Source organism: Trichoderma evansii (genome assembly GCF_050947405.1).
Source record: "Trichoderma evansii strain SZMC 28006 chromosome Unknown GGI43scaffold_1, whole genome shotgun sequence".
Taxonomy (NCBI): Eukaryota; Fungi; Ascomycota; class Sordariomycetes; order Hypocreales; family Hypocreaceae; genus Trichoderma; species Trichoderma evansii.
In genome coordinates, this window is record NW_028145205.1 from 2,839,515 (window position 1) to 2,865,018 (window position 25,504).

At 49.8% G+C, this 25,504-nt stretch overlaps 9 protein-coding genes across 9 annotated transcripts; 4 read left to right on the top strand and 5 right to left on the bottom strand.

Moving 5' to 3' along the window:
• The first annotated feature begins 672 nt into the window (after positions 1-672).
• On the top strand, positions 673-2,709 carry GGI43DRAFT_30376 (ribosomal biogenesis LAS1 family protein). Its single transcript, XM_083201579.1, has 2 exons — positions 673-1,383; positions 1,760-2,709. Exons 1-2 carry the CDS (start codon positions 905-907, stop codon positions 2,337-2,339), a joined length of 1,059 nt encoding a protein of 352 aa, XP_083066532.1. The 5' UTR covers positions 673-904; the 3' UTR covers positions 2,340-2,709.
• Positions 2,417-4,990, top strand: GGI43DRAFT_391601 (hydroxyacylglutathione hydrolase). The gene is made up of 11 exons (XM_083204457.1): positions 2,417-2,732; positions 2,825-2,870; positions 2,982-3,069; positions 3,137-3,208; positions 3,270-3,303; positions 3,367-3,580; positions 3,668-3,759; positions 3,861-3,995; positions 4,064-4,090; positions 4,153-4,235; positions 4,307-4,990. The coding sequence occupies exons 1-11, from the start codon at positions 2,676-2,678 to the stop codon at positions 4,326-4,328; spliced, it is 870 nt and encodes a 289-aa protein (XP_083066533.1). The 5' UTR covers positions 2,417-2,675; the 3' UTR covers positions 4,329-4,990.
• Positions 4,991-6,741: 1,751 nt separating this feature from the next.
• Positions 6,742-8,176, bottom strand: GGI43DRAFT_30715 (translation initiation factor eIF 4e-like domain-containing protein). The gene is made up of 3 exons (XM_083201632.1): positions 7,630-8,176; positions 7,247-7,554; positions 6,742-7,171 (listed from the first exon to the last, which is right to left on the bottom strand). Exons 1-3 carry the CDS (start codon positions 7,797-7,799, stop codon positions 6,834-6,836), a joined length of 816 nt encoding a protein of 271 aa, XP_083066534.1. The 5' UTR covers positions 7,800-8,176; the 3' UTR covers positions 6,742-6,833.
• Positions 8,177-9,467: 1,291 nt separating this feature from the next.
• Positions 9,468-11,158, bottom strand: GGI43DRAFT_420019 (kinesin-3 family protein uncB; the record flags this gene model as incomplete). The annotated part of the gene is made up of 2 exons (XM_083207755.1): positions 9,468-11,011; positions 11,101-11,158. The coding sequence occupies 2 exons, from the start codon at positions 11,156-11,158 to the stop codon at positions 9,468-9,470; spliced, it is 1,602 nt and encodes a 533-aa protein (XP_083066535.1).
• Positions 11,159-12,021: 863 nt separating this feature from the next.
• On the top strand, positions 12,022-12,655 carry GGI43DRAFT_378891 (uncharacterized protein; the record flags this gene model as incomplete). The annotated part of the gene is made up of 2 exons (XM_083202757.1): positions 12,022-12,427; positions 12,519-12,655. 2 exons carry the CDS (start codon positions 12,022-12,024, stop codon positions 12,653-12,655), a joined length of 543 nt encoding a protein of 180 aa, XP_083066536.1.
• Positions 12,656-12,950: 295 nt separating this feature from the next.
• On the bottom strand, positions 12,951-14,532 carry GGI43DRAFT_30692 (DNA 5'-adenosine monophosphate hydrolase). Its single transcript, XM_083201630.1, has one exon. It carries the CDS (start codon positions 14,123-14,125, stop codon positions 13,256-13,258), a length of 870 nt encoding a protein of 289 aa, XP_083066537.1. The 5' UTR covers positions 14,126-14,532; the 3' UTR covers positions 12,951-13,255.
• Positions 14,533-14,741: 209 nt separating this feature from the next.
• On the bottom strand, positions 14,742-18,872 carry GGI43DRAFT_378893 (RNA helicase; the record flags this gene model as incomplete). The annotated part of the gene is made up of 2 exons (XM_083202758.1): positions 14,742-14,992; positions 15,068-18,872. The coding sequence occupies 2 exons, from the start codon at positions 18,870-18,872 to the stop codon at positions 14,742-14,744; spliced, it is 4,056 nt and encodes a 1,351-aa protein (XP_083066538.1).
• A 489-nt stretch (positions 18,873-19,361) lies between these two features.
• On the bottom strand, positions 19,362-22,476 carry GGI43DRAFT_391622 (karyopherin alpha). The gene is made up of 3 exons (XM_083204458.1): positions 21,889-22,476; positions 21,085-21,594; positions 19,362-21,015 (listed from the first exon to the last, which is right to left on the bottom strand). The coding sequence occupies exons 1-3, from the start codon at positions 22,120-22,122 to the stop codon at positions 20,104-20,106; spliced, it is 1,656 nt and encodes a 551-aa protein (XP_083066539.1). The 5' UTR covers positions 22,123-22,476; the 3' UTR covers positions 19,362-20,103.
• GGI43DRAFT_391624 (uncharacterized protein) lies at positions 22,477-25,370 on the top strand. Its single transcript, XM_083204459.1, has 4 exons — positions 22,477-23,177; positions 23,237-23,376; positions 23,434-24,415; positions 24,488-25,370. Exons 1-4 carry the CDS (start codon positions 23,024-23,026, stop codon positions 25,264-25,266), a joined length of 2,055 nt encoding a protein of 684 aa, XP_083066540.1. The 5' UTR covers positions 22,477-23,023; the 3' UTR covers positions 25,267-25,370.
• The last annotated feature ends 134 nt before the right edge of the window (positions 25,371-25,504 follow it).

Genomic DNA, 25,504 nt, shown 5'->3' on the forward strand with positions numbered 1-25,504 from the left:
TTAGTTACACTACTAGGTAGTAGCTGTGCTTTTCTTATTTTTTCTCCTGTTGTTTTTTAATTGTTTTCTGGATCTTGCCTGATTGAAAGAGGAAGCTCGCTATTCGTTATCCAGAAAATCTACAGGGCAGGGGGAAACAAGTGGGAAAAGAAAAGTCTGCCCTGCACGGGGCAATGAAGAAAAGAATTTTAAAATGCGGAGTTGCAGGCTTGTTTACTCTTTTGACCCATTGGTTTATCGTTTTACCGCTGCAAGTTAATTTACATGTACCGATAACTGAGTTGATGATGACATGGGAGTTTACCCACGCGAATACTACTTGTACAGTACTTGTAAAGTGGCAAACAATAATTGAAACGAGAGAAATGAGAAGTTGAATCTGGACCCATTGCATGCCGTATGATACAGAATGGGTAAAAGTAACGACCGGGCACGACATCACCACGGGATTATCTTCCAGCTTAATAATTAATGGTGGCGGCGAGGTTTCAGTAGCTACCTAGTATTGGTGCTAGCAGCAGCTACTTTTTATTTTTCATTTTTTTTTTATGTCGATCGAAATTACGTTGAGAAGAAAAAGCTGTTCTCTACGGATCTGCCCAGCACTTGTTCTTGGACGGACTTAGTGGTTTGGCTGTTGTAGATTTGCTGCCGAATTAGGTAAAGTAACTTTTATAAGCAATTCGTCTTTTGTATCTGATCGCTGCCTCCACCGTCGAGGCTAAACTAAATTAGTCCACCGCTTTTGCATCATCTTTTCTGTCTTGCACACTTGTGAAGCAAGGCCTTTTTTTCTCTTACGCCGTCACACCATTCGTTTCTCTCTTCCACTAACTTCTTTTCCCCTTCTCTTTTTTCCTTAACCCGCGTCGTTGGTGCCTGGGGCCACCCCTGCCGCCTTTCGATGGTGCAGTATGTCTTTACGCCTTGGCGAGACCGCCAGGAATTGCTCCTTGTGCGGGACCAATTCTACGGCTCCGAAGCGTTGACGCGGGCTGCTGCTGGCGGTGCGGCGTCGAGTCGTCTCCAGGGCGGCAGAGCGAGCGGCCGTCGGGTCGAGGAGGCAGCTGGCAGAGATGCATATGCTGAGGAGCGTTGCGAGGAGGGGGAGGGCTTGAATCAGGGGGATGCAGGGCGGCGCACTACTGCTGCTGCTGCGGCCAATGACTACCAGACTTCATCACGAGAGCAGGGAGACCGGGACGAGCAGCACAAGGCCGTGGGGCGCGTCTCCATGTGGATGCAGCGCGGCAACTGTCCGCACATGGTGGAGTCGACGGCATTGCTCATGGCTGCGGTCCTGAGCGACGAGGCCGCGTCCGCGGGCAATGCAGGAGCATCGACGTATGCTGTGAGGGCTGCATATGCAGCTGCTTTTAGTCGGTAAGTTTTGGCTGGGTCCGGGTCTGCCTGTCCCTGTTTTTTTTTTCACGTTGCCTTTTTCTTTCTCTTGCTTTCTTTGTGTGGTATGGGCTGGGGCATGCATCGGGGATGAGCGGCCTGCAGTCTGGAATCTTAAGAGGGGGAAAGGATTGGATAGGCAAATCCAAAGAAGAAAAGAGGACGGGGCTATCGCCTGCATGGATATGATATGCGGCCAAGGACGTCATCGATGCCGACTTGTTGGAGGTTCCGTCTAAGGCAGCACGGCATTGAGATGGTGTGATGGTTATCGCTTTCTTTTTTTCCCGCTTCTAACACATGGCCATGCAAAGTTATCTGTAGCACGAAAGAAAGACGCTAATTGAGATGCTGTCAGCTTCGTCACTGGGTTGTTGGACGGGCATCAAGACAAGCTGCGCAAGCAGAGCATGTACTCTATCGCCAAGAACATTGGCCTGCCGGCAACCTTTGTAGAACTTAGGCACCAAGCCACACATGAGCAGCTGCCGTCGCTGGCTAAGCTGCGGTCCGCTGCGAGAAAGGCTCTCGTTTGGATCTGGGACTACTACTGGAAACACCTCGGCGAGGCAGAAAAGGCCAAGGATCCGTGCAGAGAGCTTGTGTTGTCGTATCTTCGAGAGGACGACGAGGCATCGAGGCAGAAAATCATGAGACAGCTGCGCCAGTGGGACCTCGAATACTTGCAGAAAACGATTGCAGAGCTGCAGCGGACGCTACCCGGAAACCAAGTGTTTCTCAAGTGCTTGAAGCTGTCCAAAGATATGGCAGCTCTGACGGTTGAAGAGGCGAATACCCCGGATCCGAAAGTGGGCGGGATGCCGGAGGAAGAGCAGGAGCAGGAGCCGGGTCAAGATCCGGACCGTAGTTCGGAGCCGAACACGGGATGGTCTCTATATAGCGGCGCCTGGAGACCTAAACCGATTGGTGTAGTATGATTTATACGGTGTAACAGTGCTGCATTAGAGTCGTAGAATAAAGATACCCCAAACTGTTTATTTTCACTACAATAGACCAAAAGATTCCAAATTTCCGTTTCCGGGCCTCTTCCGAATTCTGTGTCATCAGCGTATCGTCAGCTCTCTTTAGGTTCGCGGATCGAGCAATGCAGCCAATCACGTGGCTGCTATTAACGACAGCAATGGACCCTCCGTATTTACGGCTCACAAAAGAACCGTAAGCAACCTCTTCAACCAACTTTGGACCCTCTGGCAACTTCTTTCCCTCCAGTATAAAACGCCGACAATTGGTGTAAACGAAAACTTTACACACTTATGAATAGATTGCTACTGCCTCGCAGACAGCTTCTCACCCAGAGATTTGGCGCTTCCGTGAGTGAAATCATATGTCATAGGCTATCTCTATGATGATATAAGTCCTATCTGGAGCTTGCCCCTCATTGCTGATTAACCCCATCACGCAGCTTATAAACAACTCGCGCAAGATGCATATCCGGTCGATTCCCATGTGTAAGTGTCGCCGGCGGGCGCCTGAATGATTTTTTTGAGCTTGCGAGGAGATGATTCGGAGAGGCAGAAGGAGGATATGGCCTAAGGCTTTAAGCTAATGGGCTTTGGTAGGGGTTGGGAGCTCCAACAACTATGCGTATCTCGTGATTGATGACAAGTCCAAGGATGCTGTCATTATTGATCCTGCGAACCCGCCAGAGTAAGTCGCTTCTCATAAAGCCTATGATTCGAGTGATGGGATGGTGCAAACTGACTGATATGATAAGGGTTACTCCTATTCTGAAGGATGCTACTTCATCAGGCCAGATCAGCTTGACGGCTGTTGTCAATACTCACCAGTATGTATCCTCCGCCATAGCATGCATCAGAGGGATATCTAACGCAAATTAATAATTGTAGCCACTGGGACCATGCCGGAGGCAACAAGAAGCTGGTATACTCTACCTCGTTTCCTTACGATTCACGGAAAGAAATTAGCTGACATATATACCTTAAGCTTGCTGATCTGGGCAATGAGAAGCTCACCATCATTGGCGGCAAGGACTGCGAGGGAGTCACCAAGACGCCACAGCATGGGGAGACATTCCAGATTGGTGATATCTCTGTTAGGGCTGTCCATACCCCTTGCCACACGCAGGACAGCATCTGCTATTTTATGGAGGACTCAACTGGCAAGGCAGTCTTCACCGGCGATACTCTTTTCATTAGCGGTACGAAATGACTCCAAAGTGCTGAACGCTTCGTTCGTCATGTTGAATTTACAAGAGCTGTGCGTTTACTGACGAGCTGGATGGTAGGATGCGGCAAATTTTTCGAGGGTACCGCGGCTGAGATGCATGAGGCGTTGAACAACCGCCTTGGAGCGCTGCCAGAGGATACTGTTGTCTATGTAAGTGTCATTAGTTGCAATTAATTTTCTTTGCCCCCTGGCATGAAGGAAGAGGGATATATGAGACGCCTTGGGCTAACAAGTGTGCAATCTCATTCTAGCCCGGTCACGAGTACACAAAGTCAAACGTCCGATTCACTCTTTCTGTGTCCCAGACGGAGCCTATCAAGCAACTCCAGGCATTTGCGGAGAACAACGAGGTTACAACGGGCAAGTTCACCATTGGTGATGAGAAGGTACGGTTTTTCCATGCAGCGAAGAAAGGGGGACAGATGACGGCGGCATGCTGATGATGAAATTATAGAAGCACAATGTCTTTATGAGAGTCAACGTAAGTCTAGCAGTCTCGGCAGCGTCTCTTGAAGACGAGATGAGCTAACCATTGGACTCTAGGATCCCGAGATTCACAAGGTTACCGGCGAGACGGATCCCGTGTCCGTCATGGGAAAACTCAGGGAAATGAAGAACAACTTCAAGTGAGAGGGAGACAAAGACAAAAATGTGAAATAGAACAGGGCTGGCAACTAACAGCTGCGCCCTTTCCTAGGCCTTTGGAAGCAAAGATATAACTGCTAAAGAAGAATATCTTTGACCCACGCAGGGGGAGGAAAGAAGCGATAGCACATATGCATACGAGGTTCTACTATTTCACAAATAAAAAACACTTTGATAGTAAATTTTTGGGGTGTCTCCATGATTCACTTGGCATGCAGCGCACAATGCGCGTGATGCCGCTCGTTAACACGGAACAATCTCGTCAGTTAGAAGTGTTGACTTGACTGCGGTTTTTACTCTTGCTTCACTGTCCACACTTGCGCGCTGTTGGGCATCTGAGGCGGCAAGCTCTAGCAAATTTTGAAGCGGCTATTCTAGAGGAAAAAGAAAAAACATATTGGAGAAGAGACATCACTGTGATTGGTCTTCGTGAAAAAGACGACACGTACAAACCCTTGGTATGTGATATGGCCGTTTGTAGAGAAATTCCTGACTGGAGCGTTTTTGGTCCTTTGGAAGAGAATTCTCTTGGCTCGATATCATCGCGGGACTTGCACTCTCTCATAATCAATGAGGATTATTGCATTGGTCCTTTTTCGAGGCATCTAATTGTTGTAGATGAGTCGCGGATTCGACATCGCAAGCAGTTTTTTTTTGTGTCTTGCGGTTTGGGAGACGAGAAAGTTTGAGGTCCAAGAATTTTTTTCAGCGTCGCAGCATTTAAACTAGCGAAAAGTGGCTCTACAGTATAAATAACACATTTAGCTGCACTCAACACTGTATTCACGTCTTTTTCCCTTAGCTTCGCGCCGTGCATTATCGTCGCCAGTGACATCAACGTGCATTTTATCGACAAGACAATATCGAGCCCAATCACCCAATACCAGAGCTCTCTTCATCGCATCTTTGCAAGCAACTCACTGCTTTATTACCCGGAAAGCGTAATAATAAAAATACACACTACGTCACATGGTATGTACCATCTGCGATCCAATAGAATCACACCACCATTGTCTCCCAAGAAGCTTACAAAAAGCCCACCGAAAAAAACACAGCCTCCGAAGCGCAAAGCAGGCGGTCCCTCCACCGCGCCCAAGCCGCGACAGTCGAAGCTCGCAAAGGAACATAATGTCTCTGCGCAAGAGGAAGGCGAAATTAAGGAAGCCTTTGGCCTGTTTGCGGAGCCGATGGACGGCGAGAAGAACGGCGTCTTGCCCATTAACGATGTCAAATCTGCGCTCATGTAAAGCAGCCCCTATTCCCCGATCCCTCGAAGATATGGATATGTATCATATATATACCCTTCATTTGCGCCAATAAAGAAAGATACATGAATACTCACCATATATCATCTCGTCTAGAGCCCTCGGAATCCCTCCATCCTCCCCCGCCGAGCTCCACGAATTCATCTCCATCCTCGACCCCGACAACGATGGTTACGCCACCTTCGAGCCCTTCTTCGCCATCTGCGCCCTCAAGTTCCACGCGCGCGAGGACAACACCGATGCCCACCGCGAGGAGCTCATCGAGGCCTTCCAGCTCTTTACAAACGGCCACGACGGCCCCATCACGCTGGCGCACCTGCGCCGCGTCGCCGCAGTGCTCAAGGAGGACGTGGACGAGGACCTGCTCAAGGACATGATACTCGAGGCGAATGGTGGCGTGGGCGTTGCGAGGGGCGTGGAGCTGGATGAGTTTGATAGCGTAATGAGGAACGCTGGAGTATGGCGGTGACATTGGTTTTACGATTTTTTTATACTCTTGATGAAGGGGCCGAGGGGAATTTTTGGCATTAATGATTTGGCGGATAGCGAGCTTTGGATTTTATTTCCTATTTGATTCGACTTTTGCAAGGCGCTGGGGGTTGACTAGACCTTTTTTTTTCTGTATACGGGTTGTTTAAGCCGAGCATATATTCATGCTCAATATTTCTTGTACAAGCAATTTCAGCTCTACGAATGAGCAGAAATATTCCTTAACCGCCATGTTTTATACAATAGGGGAAGATCAAAGTATATATAATACAGTACTGTATTTCACCCATGGCACATAATTTAATCTACGATATAAACTTGTGATAAATAGTCTTGGCAGGCAGACATGTATATTGTATTTCATAACACAGCTGCGCTCTACCGTCTACCATTCAAACAGAGCGGAATCTAACGGCAGATATGACAAACGCTTTCTAGATCGAGATAGAGTGATGTATATATATGCCCAATTGTAACTAGAGATGCATGAAATGAAAAAAAAAAAAAAGCTGCTTGCAGAAATACACCTTCTCCATGACAGTATATGAGATCTGGTAAGAAGAGGGGGAAAAAAAGTAGCCGTGTGTTTTTTTCCCTTGTAGATAGTATAAGAAAACCCATGATGCAAACGCCATTACCATACCCAAGATGATCGAGTCTGTATATGAAGTCGAGATGAGACTCTCTGTGACGTTGAAGACTACATCGCATTAAAAAAATGAGTAATGGAGGTAAAAAAACACACACGAAAGCACACATGCCGCTTGCTCATTGAAGCAGAGAGGAGGCGTAAACTGTCGAAGAATGGAAAAAAAAGGAATTTCTCTACTGAGGAGGTGCAATCCTCACTGCAGGAGCAGAGGCAGATGCAACAGGAGAAGGAGAAGCGACGGCGGCGGCATTAGCAGCGGCAGCGACAGCAGCATTGCGCTTCTGAGTGTCGAGAACGGCCTGGAGCTCAGGAGGGGCCTTGAAGCCCGCGTGATCCGAGTGCTTCTTGTAAAAGTAGTTGTCGGGCTTGGGCTGCAGCTCGGTGGGCAGGTCCTCGAGGATGCAGGCTATCAAGGCGTCGATGGAGTTTTGCTTGGACGAGTCTCGGTGCCAGACGGTGATGAGGTGGGAGTTGAAGCGGACAGATAGACCAACACCGCAGATTTGGTCGGCTATTAATAACTCAGCTATTAGTACTTTCCCTTCCTTTCTGGTTTCTTTCCTTTGTGTAATGAATGAAAACTCACATTCGTCAATGACGCTCTGAAGCTTCTCGCCAATGGCCAGCAGCTGGATCCGCGTCCAGAAATCAGGTCCAATAACCTTGGGCACCCGGAAAGTCCAGCTGCCGCCGTTGATGTTGCGGCGATCCTCCCAGATGGGCTTGAAGCCCTGCTTGAAGAGGTATATTGACTCGCGCATCTTGATGTTCTCGACGGGCGTGTTGTTGTTGTAGCGCCAAAAGTCCTGGACCGACTCGATCTGTGTGCCAATCTTTTCGAGCTGGGCAGTGTATTCGCCTTCGCCGGCGCCGGCCTTTGCGTCTTTGGCTTGTCTGAAGAGAGAAAAATCATGTTAGCAGCCCAGAAACTGAGAGCGAAGAATCTCCAAAAGGGAACCCCTCACGAACCCATCAAAGTAAACATCCCAGTAATGCTGCGTGGGCAGCGGTCGCATCGACTTGAACAGATTGCGCTTGGCATCGTCGCGCTGCTCGGCCGGGGAGCTGATTTCGTTGGCGCTGGAGCTCTGCGCGAGGCCAGAAAGCCCGCGGGTGAAAAGCTGTGGTCGTGTGGCCATGGTGTTTTGTCTTTTGGGTGATGCGGGACAGCAAAGGCGAAAGAGAAAGAGAGTGTGAAAGAGAGAGAAGAAGAAATACAGAGCGCGGTAACAAAAGACTGGCTACAGATATCTCTGTCTGTCTGTCTGTCTGTCTGTCTGTCTGTCTGTCTGACTATTTAGTGACGAGAGTGCCAAAGAATGCAGATAGATATAAATCAAATATCTATCGTTGAGGTTGTAACAAGTCGACAAGGACCTCCTGCGTGTCACTCATAGCCTTGTCGTGGCGGGGTGTGATACTTGGCCTGGACCCCAAGCAAGCACTAAATGCATCCACTCTCTGGCACGACTGGGGGGTTTCTCGCCTAGAGAAGTGCCTCCAATTGAAGCTTGAGCTTTGGAAGGGAGCGGATTCTACAGGGGGCCATAGCGGCCTATTCAGCGGCCTTCCAGCGAGGGGGTCTTCAGTTCAGCGCGGTCTTAGTGGCTGTGCGTTGTGCTAATGCAGGCGCCTCTCGAAACACCATCGAAGCGGCAATTCGTCTGACTCGCCAGTGAACAACGGATCATCTTCTAGTTGCTTTGCTGGCCCGTCAACTGATATCATGAAGACCTCAGACCCCCCAGAGGTAGTCTCTTGTCTATGAGGCTCTACTGGCTTAGCTTATTTTAACGCTTCGTCCTCCTGTTTAGCACCCCTGATGGGTTAGTAGCCGCTAAAATATCGGAAACAAGGGTCCAGTCTCTGCAAGTACTTTTACTCTCCCTCTCCATGCTTCACCTGACGCAGCCGTTCAAACAACGTGAGACGGGAAATCCTCCCGGCAGCGGAGTGTGTGATCGACATCCCTCTTTTCTTCTTCGCTATCTTCTTCGTCCACTGTCTGGCCCCCTTGGTCGATGCGGATGTGAACTTAACCGTAAAACCTTCCAGACAGCTCGGCAGCGTCGTTTCCGGGCTGTGCTTTTGTTTCACGTAGGCCGCAAGTGCGGAGGGCGTACCGTTTTGTTTTGTTCTGTTCTGTTTCGGTTCCTTGGCCTTGGGGGTGGTCTCATGTCTGCGGTGCCTGTTTCAACTCTTTCGGAGTTGATTTCTGATTGATGACATGGTGAAGTTATCCAAGACTCCAGCCTCGGCAGGGCTCGATCCGCGGACAAGTCGTTTTCGTCGATGCGTAAAGGGGCAGATGAATGAAAAGCTTTGGCACTGGCTTTGGAATCGAGGAACAAAATGAGTACCCAAGGTAGTCCAAGATGAAGAGGAAGAACTTTTGTAGAGCGTATATGATATTTGGAGTCATTCAGATATATGTATATTCCTACAATCTAGTAGTAGCTATAGATAAATGCCCCTTCCATTCATTGACATAGTTCGGCCGATTTGTTTCGCGCCGAAAACACGTAAAAGGCGTAAGAGAAGGAAAGAAAAAATATGAACCAGTCCTTCAACTAAGCAAGAAAACTATCCAGCCGTTCATCGATAATCCAAATTAAGCAAAGAAAAAAAAAATTTCCTTAAACACCATCGCTCATACGCATACATACAGCTTTGTATGTGGCAGAATCAACAATCCTTTCCTCCTGTCCTGCATCAACTCAATGTAGCAACTCAAGCCAAGGTCAACTCGACTATTATGGTGCCATTTCCCCTTCCGTTCCTCGGTCTCAAGATCATGATCGTGGTCATTAGCCGCCAAGAGGCATACGCACGCTTTCCCCATCCTTGAATCTCGAGAGGTCGCCGCCAATAAGCTTCCGGAGGTTGCCCATGTCCTGCAAGTAGCGCTCCATTTCTAGTTGAAGTTCGTCATCTGCTGCCGTACTCTCCGAATCATAGTCGTAGTCTTCTTCGTCTGAAGACTCCTTGTCAAGCTCAATCGCCGGGATGGGGTTCTTGAGACTCTCAATAGCCAGCTTGAGATGCAGCTTGAGGGCCTCATTCTCCGTCTGCAGCTTCTTGATCTTGCTCTCAGCAACCATGCTGCGCTCCTCCATCATGCGCTGCATGGCACTGACACTGATCTGGTACTCTTCCAGGCGCTCTTCCGCCTCTTGAGCATTCTTTTCGCGCTGTTGGGAGTCCGAGACAGATAACTGTAGCATTCGAATCTCTTGCGCCATGGCAGCAATCTGAGCATCACGCTCGGCGGATGTGATGTGGTCTTGATTAACCTTGGCGCGAGTGCGAATGCGTTTGGCTTGATCGGCGTAACGAAGCGTCGAGAGCGTTTCCTCATAATCCGAAGGAGCAATGCAGGCAATCATGGCAGTCTTGCTGTTGCCGCCGAGGGAGTCTTTGAGCAGCCATGTCAAGATGGAATCTCGATAGGGCACCACGTCCTTTCTCTTGCCCGATCGTGACTGCTTGGGAGGGCCTGCTAACGCCGCAATGACCCGGCCAAGAGTGGCGAGAGACTTGTTGATGTTGCTACCTTCGCGAAGTCGTGTTCCGGTGGCCTCTGTTGTTTTTGCCCTCTCGCTACCCGCTAGATCAACCAGACGAATGCGAGAGCTGCGCTCCGTGGTCTCGTCCGTTTCCATGTCGTGGTGGATCTGCTTCAGCATGATGGTAAAGACAGCGTGGCTTCGGCTACTGGTGTCGTTCATCTTGGTGCTGGCCACGGTGCGAGATGCGTCGCCCACCTTCATGTATCGCATGATCTCGTGAATGTTCCGCACAGGCACTTCGGTAAGATCCTTGACATATGGTCCCTCGGTCGGCGATTCGCGGATCTTGAGATAGTTGGGGGTAGTGTTGGGAACGACGGGCACCAATAGGTCTCTGACATGCTCGTTGTAGACCTCGAAATAGGAGACCCGGACGTTGTAAGCGACGTTAGAGTTCTCGTTGTGGGCGGCTGCGATGCGCTCGAACAGATCCTCGCAGGTTCGTGGAATCAGTCCAGGATTTTCAGGCGTTCCCATCATGGTATAACTCTTTCCGGAGCCGGTCTGGCCGTAGGCAAAGATGCAGGTATGGTAGCCCTCGAAATTGTGGTCGAGGAACTCTTCACCGAGGCTGTTGTAGATGTCTTCTTGGTTGGCATAGTCCTTGTCCTCGGGATCGTGGCTCCAGAAGGAGCTGTCAAAGGCGAAGCTCTTCTCGCCGGTGATTTTGCGGGATTTGCTCGGGCTCGAAGGACGAACATCTTCTGGTTCGGGGGCTCTGAGGGTGGTGATTTGGGAGACGGGATCCATGTCAACGAGGCATTGTGCATTTCGTTCAAGGTCTGTTAATGTTAGCCAACCAATCCAGTCGATATCTCATCTTTTTGCTTTTAATTGATTAGATGGTATAAAAATACAGCAAAGTTCGTACCTCGCTCTAAGAAAGCCCGCAGCCGGACGACAACCTTGACGTTGCCGCCGCGATCCATTCTCGACATTGGGGCCATTGTGGTGACATCGACATCCCGCGACCGCAGCGAAGGAGTCGAGGCCGAGGATGATGCCATGAAGCGGACCTCGGGGGCCGGCGACGGCGAGGGCATAAATCTGTCGTCGAGAGCCATTGTGCGCAATGTCTCAAAGATGCTATGGAAGCTATCGTGGAGGCGGAGGCGAAGAATGTGCTACATTAGTCGGCCTTTCTCTCTCTCCAGGATGGTGCGTGATTGTTTACTTGCTCTTGCCCAAAGCGGTGCTAGGCGGCGGTTGCCGGGGTAAACAAGCTGAACAAGGCTCTAGTGGCGCATTGTGCGAAACTGTGGCGTGCAATATATTGGCTGTGGCTGATGCCGATCAATGCTGACATAATATCGCTGCTTAGGTAACCCCAGCTCAACGAAACAGCTCTCCTTGCCATAATATCGCGTTCATCGCTTCTGCAAGCGCAACAACAAGCTCGCCCAGCTAATTTTGTCGCCACAAATACGTGGAGAAGGCTATTACGAGAAAAACAAGGTACGTATTACTGCTACTACCTTTAAGCTCGCCCACGCGTTGAGCCGTCTCCCTTCCCCAGATACTTGGCTCCGTCTACCGCAGCTAACCCACCTGTCCCTAGTCTTGTCTTGTCTCGTCTCGCGCGAAGTCGCGTATCTCATCATCACCCGGTTTTTTTTTCCCAGAATTTTTTCTTTTTTTTTTTCCTCTCCTCATACCAACCAGCCAACCACCCTCACAAACATCTCAATTCAACTCCCTCCGTGGCAACTAGGTTCCACGACCCGAATACCTTTGCACCCCCTTTTCTGCTGTTCCCAATTTTTCTGTTGCCGAAAAGCAAACATACAGCTCCATGGCGCGCACCAAGGACGACGCTAAGACGGCGAGCAACGACGCACCCACAGACATCACCCACCAAGTCACTGAAGATGCTGGCGTAAAGAAGACCCCGGGTCGCGGTCGCGGGCGGCCAAAGGGCGCAGCCTCAAAATCCCCCACAAAGCCTTACGTGCCCACCGGCAGGCCCCGGGGAAGGCCAAAGGGCAGCTTCAAGAAGGGAGGCGAGGCAAAGGCAAAGACAGCCAAGAAGCCATTGCCGCCATTGGCACCGGGTGAGAGGCGTGGACGAGGCAGGCCGCGCAAGTCGGATGTTGCGCAGACCCAGGAGGAGGACGACCAGGCAGCGACGGCAGAGTCCGAGGCCAATGTTGAGGCTGAGGCCGAGGACGACGCTGCCAGTACTCAGCCAGGCATCGGTGGTAAGTCCAACCGTCGCCAACGCAAAAGCACATAAAATTTCAAAAATCAAAGAGACCGACCACTCACGCGATATCCAATTTTGCCTTGTAGACGACGTGACTGGTGATGCACGCACCGCGGCCAGGGCCCTCACGCCGCAACAGTCTCCCGAATACGAGGTCGGTCCTTCATCATCATTCTCATCACCCGGGGTGTGGCTCTCACGCTTCAAGAACATGATTGGCTGATTCTGGTTGCAATATTCTTCTTCTTCGTTACAGGAGGACCAGGTGGACTATGACAATGACAATGAATGAGGCCTTGGTTGGAGCGCGAGCTGAGTCAGGCTTTTGTAATTTGGATGACATGTGTGCTTGTGTATGCGTATGACGAAGTAAAAGAGAACATCCGCGAGGAGGGAGCAGCAACTGGTTCTTTCTCTGGAAATCTCGAGGAGGATTTAAGGGATGACACACAAGAGAGAGAGCGCGAAGCGGTGATGATGAACACTTGGACCGGCGGCGTTTTTTGGGAGCTCCGAATTGTATTATTAATGGATTGACAACGACCTTTGCTTTCAGCTGGATGAGATGGGAGGGCCCTGGTATGAGACGATGGGATATGTTTGCATGTTTTGTCTGTGCCAGTTACATCCATCTCTTCTATCTGCCTGCAAAGCCTTATTATCAGTACCCATCACATATGAAACTATATTCTGCGCGCAATGATAAAAAAATTACCATTCTATGATTTATGTCTGTGTTTTTGTTTTTCTCCTTAGATATTGTATCTGTCAGGTATTAATGATAAATGGGTTATACGTGGAAATATACCCATATGTATAACCATCACTCCCTCTTCCACTCCTCAAACTCCTTCTCCAAATGGTCCTTGAGCTCCTTGAATTTATTCCCAAAGTTCTTCCCGCACCGCCAGCAGGTCAAGTCCCGCCTCATGAATCCTTCATCCTTGGAGCTCCTCCTGAGGTCGTCGCTCTCCAGAGGGAAGTCAGCCACGTCTACTAGGAACGGCGTGTTGAACGAGTTGTAGTGTTTCCTGTGCTTCATTGCAGGCGAATGCATGTCTCGCGAGAGGACGTGGATGTGTAGGTGTCCCATGCTGGGAACTGCGTGCACGCCGCATTTGATTTCCGCAGCCCAGTCTCTTCCGGACGGCAGTTCTGGCTCCTTGTTTTGTTGCTTACCTTTTCCTTTACTCTTGTCTTCTCCTTGTCCTGTTTCGTCTTCTGCCTCTTCCTTCTGTCCATCTACATCCCCTTCAGCCGCACTCTCCAACACCTCCGCCTCGCCATTCAGCACAGCCTCCCTCGCAGCATCAGCCCGACTAAAAGCCCCCAGTCGCCTCTGCAGCTCCCCCGCCGCAAGCACCTTCAGCTTCTCCACCTCGATCCTCACTTTACCCAGAAACTCCTCGTCCTTTAGCGCCTCAAAGGGATGCAGCAGGCTATGCTGGGGCGACCGCGGCAGCAGTAGCGTGTGCACTGTGGCCTTGGGGAACTTGTCGTGGATGACGACGAAGTCGGCGTTGTGGTAGATGACAACTGAGGCGGGGTAAGACTCTGGGTCGGCAATGTATGCGCCCAGCGCCATGCGGTTCTTGAAGAGGTGAGGCCGTGAGCCGGGAGGCTTTGGAGGCGGCGGGATGGACTTTGGTTTGGGAGCCATGAGTTTTGCGACTGAACGTGGCGATGGTATCATACATCTCTTTGATTAGCTGATGATTTTATTCTTATTTTTGTCTTGTCTTATTCTTTTATAGTAAAGGAAATCTTATATTATTTCATAATATCAAGTGATGAGTGAAGAGTGAAGAATAGAGATGAGGAGATGAAGCTTGAGCTGAACGTACAGGCATCTTGCTTGGCTCGCTTTGGCGGCGGTTCGACCTCCTCCTGCTGCTGCATCTCCTCCCTTGTCAATCCTTCTTCTGAATCTGAATCTGCCATGTTCACGATTAATTAAAAAATTGATTGGAGAAAACTGAGGAGTAAAGGAAATGAAGAGTAAGTTTCGTTGATTCTGAGTGAATGAGTAAGTGGCAAATGGAGTGCATGGAATGCCTGAACTGGCAGCCCCACTACACTCACTAATAAGGTCGTCGTTAGGTGGTGCGAATGGAATGGCTCCAGCGATGCCCTCAATATTATAAACTGAGGTGCTGAGACCTTTTTGTTCCTTTCAAATTTAAACTACGTCTTATTTTCTCACAGCCCATTAAAGAATATTAAAATCGAAGGGTCATGAAATATCCACAAACCTTCCTCAAAAGGATGTGATTCTAAGTAAAATTCTTCTGTCTTGCCTTGCTCTCATCTCAAGCATCCAGCCCATCCAGCTCTATCATCTTAATCACCAGTTTGATAATCTTATTTCCAGCCAGATCGAGCCCCGGATTTTCCACCTTTTCAGCAATCAGATTATCCACCATGGCCCTCAGTCTTGCTACCAAAACTCCCAGTCGAGCCCAGCCTCTAAGTCGGAGCCATCCATCAACCAAGAGACCACGTCCTAGAGTGTCAAGCTCGATCGGACCGCAGAACATGAGCAGAGTGTATGCATTCAGAGCTGGTTAAAGTGAAAAGTTAGTATTCGATATGTATGCAGCAGTAGAAAGAAAATCGAGAAACAAAAAAAACTTACGGGTCAAGTCTCGGATGAAAATCTTAGTCGTCGATATCATGCTGAAATACGACATGTAAGCCGCGTTTCCGGAAAACCCTTGGCTGCCAAACAGCGTGCTGCTAGGATGAATAAACACTCGGCCAGGCTCTTGGCAAAAGTACTTGATTGCCCTCGCCTCGGGATCCAGCTCGACAGCTCCGGACATGGAGCTCGCAAACTTCTTGTCTGGATACTGGATTCGCGCAATCTGTGGGGTAAAGGCAGAAGCTATCAGCGCTCTCAGGAGTAAGGAATTTTGGGTATTGCTGGTTGCTTGGGAAGACGAAGATGGTGAGAAGCCAATTTCCCTCAGGGCATCGTAGTACTGAGTTCTCGTGTTTGAAATATCAGATAACGTCTGGAAGGATAAAAAGTTCTCCTCGCAGAATCCTCTAATCTGGCGCTGCGGCGTTCCTCGGTCTCTCATCATTTCGTCCCACTGGTTAAAGGCTTCAAGGTCCGTAAGCAGGTCACCATCTCCTCTATAGAAGCGAATTCTAGCTTCTCGAGCTTGATCCCGCTTCTCCTGAGGTGAAATGAACGGACTCCTGGTGCTAAGAATGGCAGCAATGGTGACACAGTCATCTAAGCAACCAAAAATGGCGCCAAAGACCATGAGCTTGCCACATCTCAAATCTGCCGGCAGCATGGCCAACTGCTGTCCCATAGCCGTGAGCTCATCTCCATCCAGAGCTCCCATGCGCCGCAGCAGTGACATGGCACCTTCAATGGCTGGTGTTTCCGGTGGAGTTGGAGATCGGCCCAGGAATCGAACTACATCCTTCATACCCATGGCTCGTACTGATAAACACAGCTGTTCGAGCGGCACTCGCCTAATCTCGGGCTCGGGACGAGGCGCCATGTTCTGCTCGAGATTCTGGGTGTATAGTTTGTAGCATTTGCCTGCTTGGACACGACCGGCTCTTCCTTGCCTCTGCTTGCACGCCGCTCGGGACGCCCATGTTTCTTCCAGCTTCCTCATATTATTCTGCGGATCAAAGCTAGTCTCTTTCACTTTTCCGCTGTCGATGACGACTACGATATCATCAATCGTAATGGAAGTTTCTGCGACGTTTGTGGCCACAACAACCTTCCGCTTTCCAGGAGGAGGACTCGAAAACACTCTCTTCTGCTCCCTCGTCTCCAAGGAAGCATGCAGAGGGAGAACATGGAGTGAGTTGATGCCCCTGAGGCTGTTGCAGGCTTGATTAATCTCTCCAACACCAGGTAAAAAGATGAGAATACCTCCCGTGTTTTTATCGTACGAGAGCTCGTAGTCAATTGCCTTGACAGCTTCTGCAATCAAGCTGTAATTGGTGCGATGACCCAGCTTCTGGATTACTCTCCCCATTGTTTCATCACCAATGAAGCTTCCGTCATCAGGCCCATCAACACCAAATCCTGTCATTCGAACCACATCGTCAAGGTGGTATTCTTCAACAGGGAATGTTCGGCCTGAAATTTCGACGGCCCCGACGCTCAGTCCCTCTGTTTCGAAGTAGGTCTTGAAAGTTGCGGCGTCAAGCGTAGCTGACATGAGCACTAATTTTAACATGTCCTTCTTCTTTATCATGACCTCTCGAAGCAAGTTCAAGAGGAAATCGGTATCAAGACTTCTCTCGTGAACTTCGTCAATGATGATATGGCTGACATCGGCCAAGGATGCCACGACGTCATCTACTCGGCCACCAGATGTCTGGAGTCTTCGTAGCAGTACACCAGTCGTAACAAAGGTGATTCTGGTATCCCTCGACTGTCGGGACTCACCACGGATAGCGTATCCTACCTCTCCTCCCACTCGCGAGCATCGCTCTTCAGCCACTCGATCAGCCAGACCCAGTGCCGAAATTCGACGTGGCTGAGTGACAATCATGTTTGCACATCCGCCGAGGCCCTTTTCGTACAAATCATCCAAGAGAAATTGAACAGATTGCGTTGACTTTCCTGATCCAGTTTCACCACTGATAATAGTAACGTGATTCTGGTTCACCGTTCGGATAATGGCATCCTGCATCTGCCAAGCCGGCAAGGCCTGGCGCTTCGTAACCATTTGCTTCTGCGAAGGATTCTCTTGTCGACGGAGCCATTCTTCTTTGCTCTTTGCGTCTGTGGTCCATTTGAGAGGCCTAGGCGGGCCTCGTGAGCGCTTGTTTTTAGCCACAGATGTCGCTGGCCGAGTCTCAGAGGCAGCAGAGGACACTGCTGATATGTCTAGAAGCTTGCCTGGGTTGCTAATAATACTGTTGATGTTTTGCTGAATCCAGTCTACTGTAAGGTATATCTTTGCTGGCTCGTCTCGTAAATCTTGTTCAATATGAGCCAACATCTGCTTCACTATACTGAGTTTGATATATGAGGGGAGCTTGGCCAGGATGGCAAGGATGATGTGCCTCGGATAGCTTGACCCCTTTCGGACTTGTAGATATGTTTCCACATCTCCGTTTTGCGCGTCCTTGACTGATTCGAGGCGGATTTGTATAATGTTATCGCCATCGCGACGGAAGTTATTGCCATAGATCGACTCTAGCGTAGCAACTTCCTCATCCCATTGTTCCTGAGGAGTCCCAAAGTCAAGGAAATCATCCCCTGATTCTTCTGCACCCTCTTGATTTGAGGCAGCAGACGGGAAAAGAATGTTCTGCAACGTTTCAGCAGCCGCATCTTCATTCCCACCATGCTCATCCAACACGCGAGTGCATAGCTCCAGGGAGTATCCAGTCTGGGATAGTCGTTGAATTATGCCTTCTCTCTTCAAGTCTGTAGCTCCGATGGTCACGCCGGCTGAATACTTCTCTGGAAGAGCCCACTTAGGGAGATCATCTTCAGGGACATGGATCAGGAGCCATTCCAGTGTTTCTTGACGATCTTTGCAATACTCCACGGCTTCTGCTATGTGGCTCTGTCGGAAGTCTAGTTTGCTGAGCTCGGAAACAACATTTTTCTTTTCAGCTAGAGTCATGGAGACGTTATGAGGGTTCCATGTCACGCCATCTCTCAATAAAGACTCCAGCTGGATTCTGGTGTGTTTTCCCATCTCGACCTTGGGTACACTCGTCCAGCCCTTCATCACATTGGACCCAGATCCACCACCCGAGTTGCTCAGAAGGACCAATCCTGCTGCTCCAGGCAGCTCCTTGGCTTTAGCCTTGGCCTGCTCGATCTCTTGCCGCTTCTTCTCTGCAGCAGCCTTGGAATCCTGGCGCTCAAGCAAGGTCTTGAATGGATCAGCCTCATACATCCATGCTTTGCCGTCCTTGACATCTTGAGTTTTCAGAGCCTGGAAGTCTTTCCATAGAGACTTGTAGTCCGGAGGGAGAACCATGTGCTTGTTCTGCATGCTGCATACCCTGAACAAGGCATACGTAGCAGCCGTGTGCTTGGCCTCCAGAGCTGTATCCCTTAATAGCAGATGCTTATGAGACAAGGGGATCTTGAAAGGTTCCAGTGTAATGGTCTGCTGGGTCTTGAGGTCTTTGGCACTCAGAGTCACCCAGACCGAGAAGCCCTCGGGCGTCTTCCGCGTATCGTACACCGGCTTGTCCCATTTCTGCTTCTGGCAGTACTCGCTGAGGAGGTTCACCGGCAGCTTGCCTGTCCAGGATGAGCCTCCAATAATCTGTTTCACCGTCGGCTTAGGGGCAACCGGCGGCAACACCTCAGCAGACGCGTTATCCGCTGCCTTCTGCCCCTTTTTACCTTTACCGCTACCGTTTCCATCCTTGGATGCTGCAGAGGCTTGGCTTGGTGCAGGCGCAGGGGCCTTCACCTTGCCTTTCTTTACCATGCTATACCAAGATGCGGATGTGCCACTAACAAAAGCCGGATGGTCCCTTCAGCTTCGGATTAGAGTCGAGACTTTTGGCGTGTGAGAGAGACAGTGAACTCAAACCACTGCAATGGTTAATGCCCAAGAGGTGAACAAACAAGCAGCCAAATGAATCAGATACACAAAAGTCAGAGTGTTCTGCTCCGTTGCTCCTACACGGTCAGGATTTTTTTCGCCTGGGGTTCATCTGAGATGCTAGACGTATCGGCGATACAAATTTTATGGGGCGAAAATAAGGCCCCCCATCAATCCTCGCACTGTAGAAACGGTAATTAAAAGCGCATTATATACAGTGCGTATCGAAATAAAATACGCACTGAGTGACAACGGCAGTAGTGACCTGAAGATGGCAAAATATTCTGCCCAATAGGTTCTGTCAAGGCGCATAGAAATGACGACTACGCGATTAAATATTACATGAGATTCAAGTTTACGATCAAGGGTAGCTGCATTTAGTCGCATGATTCATGATTTAACCCGGTTTCGCCGATTGATAATAATAGGATAATCTGCTTCTTATTTTGCTACTTGAATATGTAGACGTGAGATGCACAAACACTTGATTGTTGCATCAAGAGCAGCTTGCTTTGTTGACGCCTCTCCCGATAAAAGCACAATGCACTAGCACTGGCTTCGTATCTGCAACGTCAACCATGGTATATGCCTTCAGACCACCAAACCAGACCATACATAAGGTAGGCAGGCAGAGTAGTTGATTGGGGGTCACGCGGGCCTCGATGCTTGCTCTTCAATGACCACAGCCATCTAGGCCCATACCCACCAATTTTTCGCCCCAAGATTTCCTTCTTCAGACTAATCTCATTGCTTTTCCTCAATCACAGCGTCATCTCAGGCTGGAGCTTTCAAGCTACCATAGGGCCTGTTATTCGTTGGGCTACTCTGCTCCGTGCCCTTTCTCTCATTCATCTTCATCCTCTCCTCGCACAAATTGCCAAGCCAAATTAAACGGGGGAATAGTGTAGTGTTGCCAAAGGGTTTATGGGGTTATGAGCAGGGATATAACACAGGGTGTTCTCTTGCTCGTGTTGTTCATGACAATAATAATAAAGGTGCGTGGGGAAGTTGTTATGGTCTTGGGGAAGCCAATCAATTTGGGAGGCAGGGCATCTTCAGCTTGATGCATAGGAGTATCAACCTAAAAGCTCAAAAGAAAAAATCGCGTATCTGCCTACATATCCATAGAATCACCTCCGTTGGCAAAGTTGAATCCTCCAGCTTGCGCAGCGCCGTTGGTTCCGAAACCAAATGTGCCGTTAGCGCCGGTGGGCTGAGAAGCGCCCTCATCTGCATTCTCTTCCTCGTCAGAGAAGTACTTCTCAATGATGTTGTATGCCTTCATGTAAATCTCCTCGTTGGCGTTGTTCTGGCAATCGTGGATCTTCTCCATCCCACCGCACTCTTCAATGAACAGAGCGTAGCGGTTGATAGAGTCGGCACCGTCACCTGCAGCCTGTCTGTCCAAGTCGCCAATCTTGAGAATGTTCTCCAGGCCATCAAGGGCAACCTGGATGATCTTGTTGTCGGGGCAAGCAAGGAGGTCGCACAGAGGCTTAATGCAGCCTTGAGCGACGAGGTATCGAATCTGCTCAGGCTTCTGGAGGCCACCTGAAGTGGCGTTGCTGATAGCCCAGCAAGCCTCTTTGCGAGTCTTGAGATCGCCATTCTGCAGGAGGTGGATCAGAGGAGGGATGATGTTGGCATCGATGACAGCCTGGATCTGAGAAGAGTTTCCGGCAGTAATGTTGGAGATGGTCCAGCAGGCTTCCTTGCGAATGCCGTCCTTAGTTGAGCTCAGAAGAGACAAAAGGCATGGAAGGGCGCCGCTGTTGATGATGACCTGGGTCTGGACGTCGTCGCCGGTAACAATGTTGCCAACGGATCGAAGAGCGGGTGTCTGAACCGAAGTGGATGCGTGCAGAAGAAGCTCAACAAGTCTACGAGGGATACCGGCCTCGATAACGGCCTGAATCTTATCGTTGGAACCGTCGGAAAGGTATGAAATGGCCCAGCAGGCATCGATCAGGACCTCGTCATCGAGAGAGTAAACAAGCTTGGAAAGGACAGGAAGGGCCGGAGCAATCTATTGAGAGAGGGGGGTCAGATATCATCAAAGAAAAAAAAGGTGTCGCAAAGTCTCGAGTATACATACAGTGTTCCAATCAGGCTGAGGGGTCTTGCCACGGCAAAAGTTGCTCAAGGTCCAGGTAGCGTTACGAAGCATGCTGAGCTTGCGGCTATCTCCCAGCAAGCTAAGCAGAGGCTTGAGAGCTCCGCAGCTAAGAACATAGTCACGGCAATGGGGGCTGTCGCCAGCGATGTTACCAAGGGCCCAGACGGCCTGCTCTCGCACATCAGGCTCAGGGCTGGCAAGGAGCTCGACGAAAATGGGGACAGCGCCAGCCTCAATGACGACCTGGGTTTGAGTGGCTGAACCAGACGCAATGTTGGTCAGGGCCCAAGCAGCCTCGAACTGCACCAGGGTGTGGGGTGATCGCAGGAACTCGACGAAGCGGCTGACGACTCCGGTCTTGATGACCTCCTCGATGGGAGGGTTCCGCTCCTTGGACAGAAGCTTTCGGAACTTGGTGGTGGCTTGGATTTGGAGATCGATCTGGTCGGAGAAGACGCCAGAAACCATCTGAGGAAGATCCTCATTCAGCTGTTTGGTATCATGTTAGCAAGTGCCTTGACATTATTCACACCCTCTCGTCGTTTCAAAATCGCCATGTCGTTGCTGAGCTGGAACGAGCCTGCAGAACTGCTGATGTGCAGCTCTCAGGCCAAGTCGGTCAGAGCGGCGCCCACCAAAGGATGTGGGGTTCAGTCATAATTCCCCCACATCACAAGCAAAAGAAAGGCCCAGCATCACGACACAGCGCTGCAAGGTAAAATGGGATCTTCGCAGGGAATAAAGGCTAGAATAGAGTAGAGAAGAGAGCTGAGCTTTGCATACCTGAGACTCGGTAGGGGCGGACTCATCGTCGCTGTCGGGGGCAGCGCCCAGAGCAGCACCCGGGCGGCTATCGCCAGATCCAATGCCTCGTCGCTTTGCTAGATTTTCCTCGCGCTTCGCTTTGCGGATCTCGACCTGCTGCTCCTCACGACGGCGTCGGAGCTCGTCGGGCTTGAATGTGTTCTTGGCCTTGAACTGGGTTCGGCGATGCTCTGGGATATAGCGGTCCGCCATGGTGCTGACGATGATGCGCTTCTGGCAGACGAAGACGACGAAAGGCGGGCTGGGCAGAGGGGAGCAGGGGTTGTAGAGTTGCTGCGCGGGGACGGTTCACAATGCGAGCTATAGCGCCGTCGACGATGAATTTGTCTCCTTCAGGCTGCTATTGGATGCGTCCCTACTTTTTCGGAGTAATGTGCAGAATGGGGACAAAAAGAGGTCTTGGGGGGGAAAGGGAAGAAATCGGAGGGTTACAGGGCAAAGTCAAAATCAAATACTAAACTTAGATAGGCGGCAAGAATTGGCTGCGGCAAACTTTACGGTTGCTGGAGCGCTGAGCCGCCGCTAAAAGCTTTCACTTTGCCGCTGATGCTGAGACAGGATGCCTAAGGCACAAAGAGTGGCCGGCCTAAGGGCAGGCAGTCGCTCAGTATCGCGCAGTACTTGATTACCCCGCCTTGAGCTGGTGGTCACTGCGGTACAACATGCTAGAAGCTACGTGCTGTCTCTACTGGCTATTGGGGCTTGATTCACAATAGAGCATGTGCCCAGTAATATTTCAGCGTATCCGTGATTCACAGATGAGACTGCACTTATGGCAACCTCTTACCCTCATATACCAAGTAGAAGGTCGCTACAATACGGCGCATATAGTGGCGTACAGTACATTGCGCCACCTGCCCGCTTTCGCTCTGGTTTTCGTCACGTGCTCTCGCGCCATGTAAATCAACCCCTCGGGTCCATAATTGGTTCTCTTTTCAGCAAGACGCGAATCCATAGCTAATACGCGTCGTTCTGTCACCTAATCCGCCTTGCAGCCAATACTCGCTATATTGAGCTAGGAATTACTAATTAGGTACCACCTATGCTTCAGATGAGGCTTAGCTGAATCAAGTAATTAAAGCCATGGTCAGCCATGGCTCCTCACCCCAGCAAGCGGCAGAATTCGCTGCCCAGCAGCTTCATATCGATTCAGGACTTATTAAACCGTAAGCGCGGAGTTGGAAACTTGGTGAACGTCATTGGGGTCGTCAGAGACTTCAAATCCCCTGTTTCTACCAGGGGAAGTGGTAAGCGCTGCTTTCTGGGATATCTTACGCCTATATTCTGAATTACGGCCTACATCTAGATTGGAAGTGTGAGATCCGCCTGTATGATCGGTATTCCGAAGATGGCTCTTTCGATTCTCTTACACTCAACGTTTTCCGGCCAGCAAATGAGATGCCTAATCCTGGCCCTGGTGATGTGATAGTGTTGTTCCAAGCCAAGGTTCGCCCGCCTTTCCCTCCCAAGAGAGTAAACTCACCATGCTAAGTAAGATGCCAGCTTCAATCACACTCGGATGCGCTGTCACTTGTGACGCACTGGACTACGGATATTCACTTGTATTCAGCAAACCAAATTCCACGTCCGCCAGAGGGAGCCTTGAAGGCGCTGCGCCCCCAGCCAAGAAAGACAACTCACAATCCCGGACAGCCAATACATGAATACGTCTCAGTCCTCTATCACTCAGTCGATAAGAGCTGCATCCCATCCGAAGTAGAGTTTCAGGACATCAAAGTGAAATCTATCGTTGTCAATGAGAAGTTCAAGGAACTCAAAGACGCCCAGAATGAAACATTTGCCGATGTGATTGTTCAACTGGTCAGACAGCCCTACGACACCGGCGACAGAATCACTCTCTGGGTATCGGATTACACTGAGAATGACAGCTTCTTTCATTTTGCATGGAAGGGGCCTGTCCTTGCAGACAAACCAGCTGATCCCCATGGATATGAATCCGCCATGCCATATGGCGCAGGCCCGGGAGGGGAGTGGAAAGGTCCGTATGGGAAACGAAGCATGCAAGTCACTTGTTTCGATCCGCACACGGCATTCATCAGAGAGCAAGGGCTTTCTGCAGGCTCGTGGGTCATGCTTCGAAATATTCAAATAAAGTATGGACGCAACGCCGCAAATCTCGAGGGCTTTTTGCGAGAAGATAGAGGTCCCTCGGGGGGTCTAAAGATTAACATCACGCAGATGGATATCACAGACACAGAATCTCCTGATCCTCGCCTCAAAGAGGCTGTTCGCCGTAAGCGTGACTATGACCAGGCGAAGCAAGCTGAAATGCAGCGGATATTTAACGCATCATGGGCTGGAAAGAAGAGAAAGAGCGACTTGGCTGAAATGGGGATCACATCAAGCGATAAGCCAAAGAGGAATAAAAGGAAAGGAAAGAAGAAGTCTATGGGACATGACGAGTCTGTGACATCGTCAGCGGCAGTGTCGACTGTATCCTCGTCAAATAATAATAATCCATCAGGTAACTCCCCCCTATTTCTTTTCCCCGCTTCTTTTCAATTTATTCTATACCAAGTTGGCCTAACATGATCAGTCAAATGCGAATACGAAAACAAAACTATCAGCACCTTTGAGGATATTTTGGACCCTATATACCTTAAAACGAAGGTGAACGATCAGCAAGTTGAACTACAGCTTCCTTTTGTAAACTTGAACTACCGTGCAGACGTGCGAGTCATTAATTTCATGCCTCCCGATCTCAGAGATTTTGCTCAGCCAAAAAAGGTTTCGGAATATGGGATACTCTCTGATTATGAGGAGTCAGATGCAGGCTCTGATGAAGAGAGAGGGTCAATAGCGGATCGTGCCGCGGTGCGACAATGGGAATGGCGATTCTTTCTGGAACTAGAAGAGGCCAATGCTCCCAAGGACCGTCAGGGAAAGAAGAAAACCCTTTGGGTTGCGGTAAATAACTTCTCTGCACAAAATCTTTTAAATCTAGACGCCTCTGATTTGCATCAAAACGAGGAGAATCTTGATGCTTTGCGTGACCGGCTATTCTTCCTATGGGGAGAACTGGAAGAAATGAAGAGCATCGGAGAAGAAAATAAGCGCCGCGCAGCTCAGGTAGCTCTAGCGAACAGAGATTCGAATCGGCCTCCGTTACACAGTTCCGACGATGAGAGCGCTGCGCCGCAGAAGCAAGAAATAGAACTAAGATCGTCGCAAATCAGCAACAGGATGTTTAGTTGCTGTATTCGCCAATACGGAGTCAAAGTTTCCGAGGAAGATCCCGCAAAGGCGGATGCAGGCGAAGGCAAGAGGTGGCAGCGAATGTTTGGATTGTTTGGAACCAGAATTATATCTAGTTGAGTTGAAATTTGCAAGAGCGAGAACACTATACGTTAATGCGGCGTTTTTCATGCAGTTTTACTATGTAATAGATGATAACATATAGGAACCAGTAAGGTAGGACGTTTTCATGTTAAAAAGAAAAAGCTTGAAAAGTACTATTATCGACTTGTTGGATATCTTTTACACGTTATTTGCCAGCACTTCCACTGCTGCCAGAATCGTAGTCGCGCGACTTTGAACTAAATCAATCTCTAAA